Here is a 9,620-nt window from a genome sequence, read left to right on the forward strand (position 1 = left end):
GCAGCAACTGGGCAGAATTTAGCACAATATCCCACAGGAGGACGTCTAACACCTCCATTGGCTTGCTCAATTTGTGAATCTCTTTCTCTTCAATAAATCGTCCAATTTTCCAAAAACTTTAATCATTGGTTTATCTGTACCTACGAGTATACATCACATGTACCGACTTCCACCCATTCGGATAATTTTTTCATGATGCGTCGTTTTTTGAATCTTTCTGAAAAAGACAACTCTGATTATGAAATCCCCAAAAGGAAGTTTAAAAAGAGAAACGTGAAAAGACAAACCAGTGCTGAAACAGCAAGACTACAAGTGTTTGCTGTGTCAGCATCTACTGTATAAATGATCCACAACGTAAAAGAGGTAACCCTACTCTCACAGATCCTGGACAAATGCCAAGTACCTCGACTAAAACATCAGTTACTGTCCTTAAAGAAGATGAAATTGCTGATCTGGATGCGAGTGGAAACTTTGTTGATGTTGAAGATGACCCTCAAATGGCTCAAATGGCTCTGAGCACAATCGGACTTGACTTCTGAGCTCATCAGTCCCCTAGAACTTAGAACTACGTAAACCTAACTAACCTAAGGACATCACACACATCCATGGCCGAAGCAGCATTCGAACCTGCGACCGTAGCGGTCGAGCGGTTCCAGACTGAAGCACGTAGAACAGCTCGGCCACACGAGCCGGCGAAGATGACCCTCCTGCCATTCAAAAAAGGGTAGAAAGAGAACAAGAAAACCTAATTTGTGGAAACGAATTATAAAGAAGATGGAACAAGTTACTGGCAAGTGCAAGAAATCTAGTTTCTATCACTGCAATTGTTCTAAAACTGTAAGTTTTATTGTCCCGAAGACAGGCGGTGCAATTTTGAAAGGTTCTATTCCCTTGGCAAAAAAGGTGAATTAGTTCAAAAAAGGTTTATCTGTGGATTGGTGCAACAAACAATGAAGTAACGGTCATGTAGTATAACAGAATCACTTCGTTATTTCACTTGTACATGTACCTTGAAGAAACAGGATGGTACTAATGTTAATGTGTGCAGACTTGCGTTCCAAAACACCTTCCATATTTCGCTTGGTTGGCTAAATCATGCTTTTACTTCTTACAAACAAAAAGGAGAAGTCGCTTCAGACCATCGTGGCAAATGTCAACCTGCAAACAAAACTCCAGCAGAAGTCAAACGTCAAGCTAAAGAACACATAGAATTATTCCCAAGGTACCATCACTATTCCAGGAAGGACAATCCTTATTTAAAATACTTTAATCCCGAACTAAAACTTGTCAAAATGCATCGATTGTATTTGGACTGGTTTGAAGAACGAGATTACACCCCAGTAAAGGACCCTCTTTACAGACAGATATTTAGTTCAGATTTCAATCTTTCATTCCATTCACCACATTCTGATACGTGTAAATGTTTTGAAATTAAGAAAACAGAAACAGCAGCTTCAACTGATGAAATGAAAAGAAAATGCTGGAACTGTCACATAAACTACGCTTTCGAAGAGCTGAAGTGGCGCGGTCCCAAATGAAGGAAGATATATAACTGTTCAGATCTGATCCTGAGATGTGTGTTACAGCACTTGATTTGAAGAGTGTTCTTTCATTGCCTAAACTCCCGGATCCTGAGATAACCTACCTACGGCAGTTAAGCTGCTTCAATTTCTGTATCTACAATCTAGTGGAAGACGAAGCTTCCATGTCTTCCTGCAGGTAGAGGATCGTAGAAGTTGCTTCATGTATTTTACGTTATGTGCAAATCTTCCTTGTCATGTAAGAAAATGGGTCTGCTATAGTGATACTTGTGGGGGACAAAATCGAAATTTTAATCTGTCTCTTACGTTGCTGTATATTGTCGTGAATCTGGAAATTAGTGATGAGACAATTGAGCTGAAATTTTTTGATCAGGACACTCTTGCATAGCCTGTGACAAGGATTTCTCATGTATATATAATGGGAAGAAGAAAGAACAATCCGCGAAGTAGCTATAAAATTTTATTATAATCAAATAGGAAACTTACAAGACCATCATTTTTCGACAGAGTCTGCGTTTCAACGAACTTGGTCCATCGTTGTACAAGCTTCCTGTTACCCTCTAAAAGAAGGTTCTCGGTTGAGCAGCGAGCCAGGAATGCACCGCTTCTTTCACTGTGTTTCGTCCGAGGCAAATCGAAGGGCCCTTAATTCCTGTTTGAGTGGGACAACCAAGTGATAGCCAGAAGGGAAAAGATCGGAGCTATATGGAGGATGATCCAATACTTCAAATTTGAGTTTCTGGAGCGTTTCATCAGTGTGGGCAGCAGCATGCGGACGGGTATTGTCGTGCAACAACACAACATCTTTTGACAGAAATCCTCGGCGTTTGCTTCAAATTGAAGGTTTTAGCCTGGAGGTAAGCATCTCACTGTAACGTACACTGTTTATTTTTGTTCCCCTTTCCCCATAATGTTCCAGTACTGGACCTTGGCGTAACGAAAAGTCATAATCATCAGTTTTCCTGCGGACTGTGGGTTCTTGAACTTTTTCTTGCACGGCGAATTTGGATATTTCCATTTCATACTCTGCCCTTACTGCTAAAAGCAAGGGGAAACTACAGCCGTAATTTTTCCCGAGGGCAGGCAGCTTTACTGTATGATTAAATGATGATGGCATCCTCTTGGGTAAAATATTCGGGAGATAAAATAGTCCCCCATTCGGATCTCCGGCGGGGACTACTCAAGAGGACGTCGTTATCAAGAGAAAGAAAACTGGCGTTCTACGGATCGGAGCGTGGAATGTCAGATCCCTTAATCGGACAGGTAGGTTAGAAAATTTAAAAAGGGAAATGGATAGGTTAAAGTTAGATATAGTGGGAATTAGTGACGTTCGGTGACAGGAGGAACAAGACTTTTGGTCAGGTGAATACAGGGTTATAAATACAAAATCAAATAGGGCTAATGCAGGAGTAGGTTTAATAATGAATAAAAAAATAGGAGTGCGGGTAAGCTACTACAAACAGCATAGTGAATGCATTATTGTGGCCAAGATACACACGAAGCCCACGCCTACGACAGTAGTACAAGTTTATATGCCAACTAGCTCTGCAGATGATGAAGAAATTGATGAAATGTATGATGAGATAAAAGAAATTATTCAGGTAGTGAAGGGAGACGAAAATTTAATAGTCATGGGTGACTGGAATTCGACAGTAGGAAAAGGAAGGAAACGTAGTAGGTGAATATGGATTGGGGCTAAGAAATGAAAGATGAAGCCGCCTGGTAGAGTTTTGCACAGAGCATAACTTAATCATAGCTAACACTTGGTTCAAGAACCATGAAAGAAGGTTGTATGCATGGAAGAACGCTGGAGACACTAAAAGGTTTCAGATAGATTATCTAATGGTAAGACAGAGATTTAGGAACCAGATTTTAAATTGTAAGACATTTCCAGGGGCAGATGTGGACTCTGACCACAATCTATTGGTTATGAACTCCAGATTACAACTGAAGAAACTGCAAAAAGGTGGGAATTTAAGGAGATGGGACCTGGATAAACTGAAAGAATCAGAGGTTGTACACAGTTTCAGGGAGAGCATAATGGAACAATTGACAGGACTGGGGGAAAGAAATACAGTAGAAGAAGAATGGGTAGCTTTGAGGAATGAAATAGTGAAGGAAGCAGAGGATCAAGTAGGTAAAAAGACGAGGGCTAGAAGAAATCCTTGGGTAACAGAAGAGATACTGAATTTAACTGATGAAAGTAGAAAATATAAACATGCAGTAAATGAAACAACGAAAAGGAATACAAACGTCTCAAAAATGAGATTGACAGGAAGTGCAAAATGGCTAAGCAAGAATGGCTAGAGGACAAATGTACGGATGTAGAGGCTTATCTCACGAGGGGTAAGATAGATACTGCCTACAGGAAAATTAAAGAGACCTTTGGAGAAAAGAGAACCACTTGCATGAATATCAAGAGCTCAGATGGAAACCCAGTTCTAAGTAAAGAAGGGAAAGCAGAAAGGTGGAAGGAATATATAGAGGGTCTATACAGGGGCGATGTTCTTGAGGACAATATTATGGAAATGGAAGAGGAGGCAGATGAAGATGATATGGGAGATACGATACTGCGTGAAGAGTTTAACAGAGCAGTGAAAGACCTGAGTCGAAACAGGGCCCCGGAAGTAGACAACATTTCATTACAACTACTGACAGCCTTGGGAGAGCCAGGTGAGCAAGATGTATGAGACAGGTGAAATTCCCTCAGACTTCAAGAAGAATATAATAATTCCAATCCCAAAGAAAGCAGGTGTTGACAGACGTGAAAATTACCGAACTATCAGCTTAATAAGTCACAGCTGCAAAATAGTAATGCGAATTCTTTAAAGACGAATGGAAAAACTGGTAGAAGCTGACCTCGGGGAAGATCAGTTTGGATTCCGTAGAAATGTTGGAACACGCGAGGCAATACTGACCCTACGACTTATCTTAGAAAAAAGATTAAGGAAAGGCAAACCTACGTTTCTAACATTTGTAGACTTAGAGAAAGCTTTTGACAAGGTTGACTGGAATACTCTCTTTCAAATTCTGAAAGTGGCAGGGGTAAAATACAGGGAGCGAAAGGCTATTTACAATTCGTACAGAAACCAGATGGCAGTTATAAGAGTCGATGGACATGAAAGGGAAGCAGTGGTTGGGAAGGGAGTGAGACAGGGTTGTAGCCTCTCCCCGATGCTGTTCAATCTGTATATTGAGCAAGCAGTAAAGGAAACAAAAGAAAAGTTCGGAGTAGGTATTAAAATCCATGGAGAAGAAATAAAAACTTGGAGGTTTGCCGATGACATTGTAATTCTGTCAGAGACAGCAAAGGAATTGGAAGAGCAGTTGAACGGAATGGACAGTGTCTTGAAGGGAGGATATAAGATGAACATCAACAAAAGCAAAACGAGGATAATGGAATGTAGCCGAATTAAGTCGGGTGATGCTGAGGGAATTAGATTAGGAAACGAGACACTTAAAATAGTAAAGGAGTTTTGCTATTTGGGGAGCAAAATAACTGATGATGGTCGAAGTAGAGAGGATATAAAATGTAGACTGGCAATGGCAAGGAAAGCGTTTATGAAGAAGAGAAGTTGTTAACATCGAGTATTGATTTAAGTTCAAAAATGGTTCAAATGGCTCTGAGCACTATGGGACTCAACTGCTGTGGTTATCAGTCCCCTAGAACTTAGAACTACTTAAACCTAACTAACCTAATGACATCACACACATCCATGCCCGAGGCAGGGTTCGAACCTGCGACCGTAGCATCGCACGGTTCCGGACTGCGCGCCTAGAACCGCGAGACCACCGCGGCCGGCTATTGATTTAAGTGTCAGGAAGCCGTTTCTGAAAGTATTTGTATGGAGTGTAGCCATGTATGGAAGTGAAACACGGACGATAAATAGTTCAGACAAGAAGAGAATAGAAGCTTTCGTAATATGGTGCTACAGAAAAACGCTGAAGATTAGATGCGTAGATCACATAACTAATGAGGAAGTATTGAATAGAATTGGGGAGAAGAGGAGGTTGTGGCACAACTTGACTAGAAGAAGGGATCGGTTGGTAGGACATGTTCTGAGGCATCAAGGGATCACCAATTTGGTACTGGAGGGCATCGTGGAGGGTAAAAATCGTAGAGGGAGACCAAGAGATGAATACACTAAGCAGATTCAGAAGGATGTAGGCTGCAGTAGGTACTGGGAGATGAAGAAGGTTGCACAGGATAGAGTAGCATGGAGAGCTGCATCAAACCAGTCTCAGGACTGAAGACCACAACAACAACACTCTGCCCTTTACTCTCCGCTCGTAATGGTGGATCCATGTTTCGTCACCAGTAATGATCCTGTCTAAGAAGGTACCCCTTTCGTTTCCATAGCCATCCAAATGTTTTCGTAATGTCTAAGCGTGATTGTTTATGCAACTCTATGAGTTGTTTTGAGACCCATCTTGCACAAAGTTTATGCAACCCAAGGCCGTTGTGGATAATTTCGTAGGCAGAACCTTGACTAATATGTAGACCAATAGATTGTCCTCAGAGTCCACATCTGCCCCTGGAAATGTCTTACAATTTAAAACCTGGTTTCCAAAACTCTGTCTTACCATTATATAATCTATCTGATACCTTCTAGTATCTCCAGGCTTCTACCATGTATACAATCTCCTTTCATGATTCTTGAACCAGGTGTTAGCTATGATTTTGTTATGCTCTGTGCAAAATTCTACCAGGCGGCTTCCTCTTTCATTTCTTACCCCCAATCCATATTCATCTACTACGTTTCCTTCTCTCCCTTTTCCTACTATCGAATTCCAGTCACCCATGACTATTAAATTTTCGTCTCCCTTCACTATCTGAATAATTTCTTTTATCTCATTTACATTTCATCAATTTCTTCGTCATCTGCAGGGCTAGTTGGCATATAAACTTGTACTACTGTAATAGACGTGAGCTTCGTGCATATCTTCGCCACAATAATAAAGCACAAAAAATCTGTTGTGAGGCAAAATCGTAGCTTCTATAGTGACGTAGGACGGGGAAATATAGTGTAAAATGTCTCGCTTATCATCAGAAGCAGTCTGGGGACCGCGTGTTGTAGTAATGAAACACGAATGAAATTTTTGTGTGCATAAAATCTCGTCTGAGATGTAAAATTAGTTCTGCTTCATTTCAATTTCATATAAGTAAACTATCAAACTTTTACTGCCCCGCTCAGCTGTAGCAGGTAAAAGAAAGAAACCAGCGAAATAATGATCCTATAGGAACACAATAAAGGCGATAATGGTTTTAAAATAGTTCAAATGGCTCTGAGCACTACGGGAATTAATATCTGATCTCATCAGTCACCTAGAACGTAGAACTAGCTAAACTTAACTAAGGACATCACACACACCCATGCCCGAGGCAGGATTCGAAGTTGCGACCGTAGCGGTCGAGCGGTTCCAGACTGAAGCGCCTAGAACCGCTCGGCCATAAAGGCCAGCAAAGGCGATAATGCTTCTGTTTAAAAGACTGACTGAAAAAGCGTTAACAGCCGCCTCCTCTACCTTGCTTAACACCGTCAAAATTTTTCCTAAGGATTATGGCATGCGAACATGTTCATGCTTTTTATGCCGGGAGAGATGGAGACAGGAGCAATGGGAAAGAGAAGTAAAAAGTAATAAATAGTGGAAGATAGTAGACAGTGGCGGTGGCATAGAAAGGGCGAAGGAGACAGTGGCTGTTGAGGGAAGCAGAGGGATACAGTGATACTGTAAACTATTTTACAGTGACAGAACAGTGGCAGGAAAAAGTGAAGGAGGTAATGGCAGTGGGATAAGAATAAAAAGGCAACAGTGAAAGAGGCTGAGAACCACTGATAGTGAAAGACAGAGCGTATGACAGTAGCAATGAGGAATAGAGAGATAGTGACAGTGAGAAGGAAAAAATGTTCAAATGTGTATGAAATCTTATGGGACATAACTGCTAAGGCCATCAGTCCCTAAGCCTACACACTACTTTATCTAAATTATCCTAAGGACAAACACACACACCCATGTCCGAGGGAGGACTCGAACCTCGGCCGGGATCAACCGCACAGTCCATGACTGCAGCGCCTAAGACCGTTCGGCTAATCCCGGTCGCCACAGTGAGAAGAGACAGCGGCAATGGGAAGGAACGAATCAGAAAGTAATTGTAAGAGAGAGCAAGAGCGTGATAGTGAGAGGAGGCAGCAGTAACAGGACAGAACGAAAAAGACAGTGACTCTGAGGCAGGAGACAGACGCAGAGAGAGAACGGCAATGAGCTAGGCTGAATGAGTGAGAGAGAATGGGCAAGTAGCAGTGGATGGACTCCTGGTCGTGAGCGAGTTATATGTAGTGGATGAGTTATATTTAGGGGATCTTTTGGGAGTGAGATGTGAGTTGCCTGTTAAAAAGTTCTCTTCTGGAAAAATTCGGATGCAAAAATTTTGGGAAAAATTTCAAAGGTGCTGAGGAAAGTAGAATGCGGCTGCTCGATCCCCGATTTCAGTCACAATCTATGTAACAGCAGTATTTTTCCCCTAGTCGTACATTCTTCGTACTGCACTAGATGCCAAATAAGTTGGTTCAAATGACTCTGAGCACTATGGGACTTAACATCTGAGGTCATCAGTTCCATAGAACATAGAACTACTTAAACCTAAATACCCTAAGGACATCACACACATTCATGCCCGAGGCAGGATTCGAACTTGCGACCGTAGCAATTGCGCGGTTCCGGACTGAAGCTCTTATAACCGCTCGGCCACTGCAGCCGGCTGCCAAATAAGTAAAATTGCGCTATATGTCAGGCTAGCTCCCGTTCCAGTTTTACTGGCCAATCGTGTTCACTTCTGACAGATTTCTGTCGCTCTGTGATTAAGAAATTGAGTGCATTACACTCGCTACGTTGCAAGAAACCCTGCAGAAAGCGTGCAGGCTTGGCGACTACAGAGACGTCGTCTGTACTCCGATTTTTCACCAACTGCGCAGGGCTGTGTGGGCGAGAGGGGAAGAGCAGCGACACTCGCGTGTGGTATACACCGCACCGAAACAGCTGGTCGGTGGCGACTACGGCGACGGGTGACGGCGAAGGCCGGCGGGAAGAGGAACAGGAGCAGGAGGCGGAGGAGAGGAGACTGAGGCTCCCGGCCTGGCGGGCCGCGAGCGCTGCGTGTCTGAAAGACTGCCGCCGCCGCTGGCCGGCCGGAGAGGCCCTCGCCTCGCCTCGCCTCGCCTCGCCTCGCCGCGCCTGGCCCGCAGGCATCCCGCCGCCCGCAGCGCCCCGGCGCGGGTCTTCGGCGTCGGCGCAGTAGGCGCGCAGCGCGCTCGCCCGCCGCTCGCCTCAGTCTGTGGCAGTCGGGCCGCGCGCGCACATCCCAGGCGAGACGCCGCCGCCGCTGCCGCTGGCCTCGCAGCCGCCGTGCCGCCGCTCAGCGCCATGCCGTCTACCGCCGCCGCGCGACGCCTCCGCGCGCTGCCGTCGCCGACGCAGCCCGAGCCGCGCCTAACGACGCAACCCCGTGATTGATGCGTTCTGCGGCCTCCGACCGCGGCGAGCGTCCGTCTCCAGTTTTTTTTCTCTCCCTCTCTCTCTCTCTAACTTCCTCTAGCCGTCACTTCAATAGCTCCCTCACACTACTTAACGTGCAGTACTCCTGCCATTACATGTAGCGAGTTTTAGCGCCACTTGCTGTGGCGAAAAGAGACAGTCTCCTGCAGACAAGAAAAGTGTATCTGTAGCATTGTAAATTTTATACAATTCCCTCACTTGCCGCGTGCACTGTGGTGGAACAACTAAAATTGTGGGAAGCAAACAAATAGAAAGACGCTGCAAAGTAATCGGCAGGGACGGACCAACAAACACTCTACTTCGTAGGCCAAAGAGGCAATGCGCTGAATAAAACTATTCGACTGATCTGTCATAACGTTTCACAATATTAGAACTAAATCGCTGAATTTATTTAACGTGGTACAATAACAGAGCAGTGTGTGTGTGTGTTAACATTTCCACTACATATATATCGTATTAAAAAACGTAATAATTCCACTAGGAGAAAATTACTAATTACAAATTGCTGTTACCGTTTTCTACTGT

At 43.8% G+C, this 9,620-nt stretch overlaps 1 protein-coding gene across 1 annotated transcript in view; it reads left to right on the forward strand.

Moving 5' to 3' along the window:
- LOC124795906 (UPF0450 protein C17orf58-like) overlaps nucleotides 1-9,053 on the forward strand; it is a 29,220-nt gene extending 20,167 nt beyond the window's left edge. Inside the window, exon 2 of the mRNA XM_047259986.1 lies at nucleotides 8,618-9,053. Within this exon, the coding sequence (XP_047115942.1) occupies nucleotides 8,618-9,053 (436 nt within the window). The remainder of the gene's footprint in view (nucleotides 1-8,617) is intronic.
- Nucleotides 9,054-9,620: the final 567 nt, after the last annotated feature.

The sequence above is a fragment of the Schistocerca piceifrons genome, chromosome 4 (assembly GCF_021461385.2).
Source record: "Schistocerca piceifrons isolate TAMUIC-IGC-003096 chromosome 4, iqSchPice1.1, whole genome shotgun sequence".
In the NCBI taxonomy this organism is placed as follows: domain Eukaryota; kingdom Metazoa; phylum Arthropoda; class Insecta; order Orthoptera; family Acrididae; genus Schistocerca; species Schistocerca piceifrons.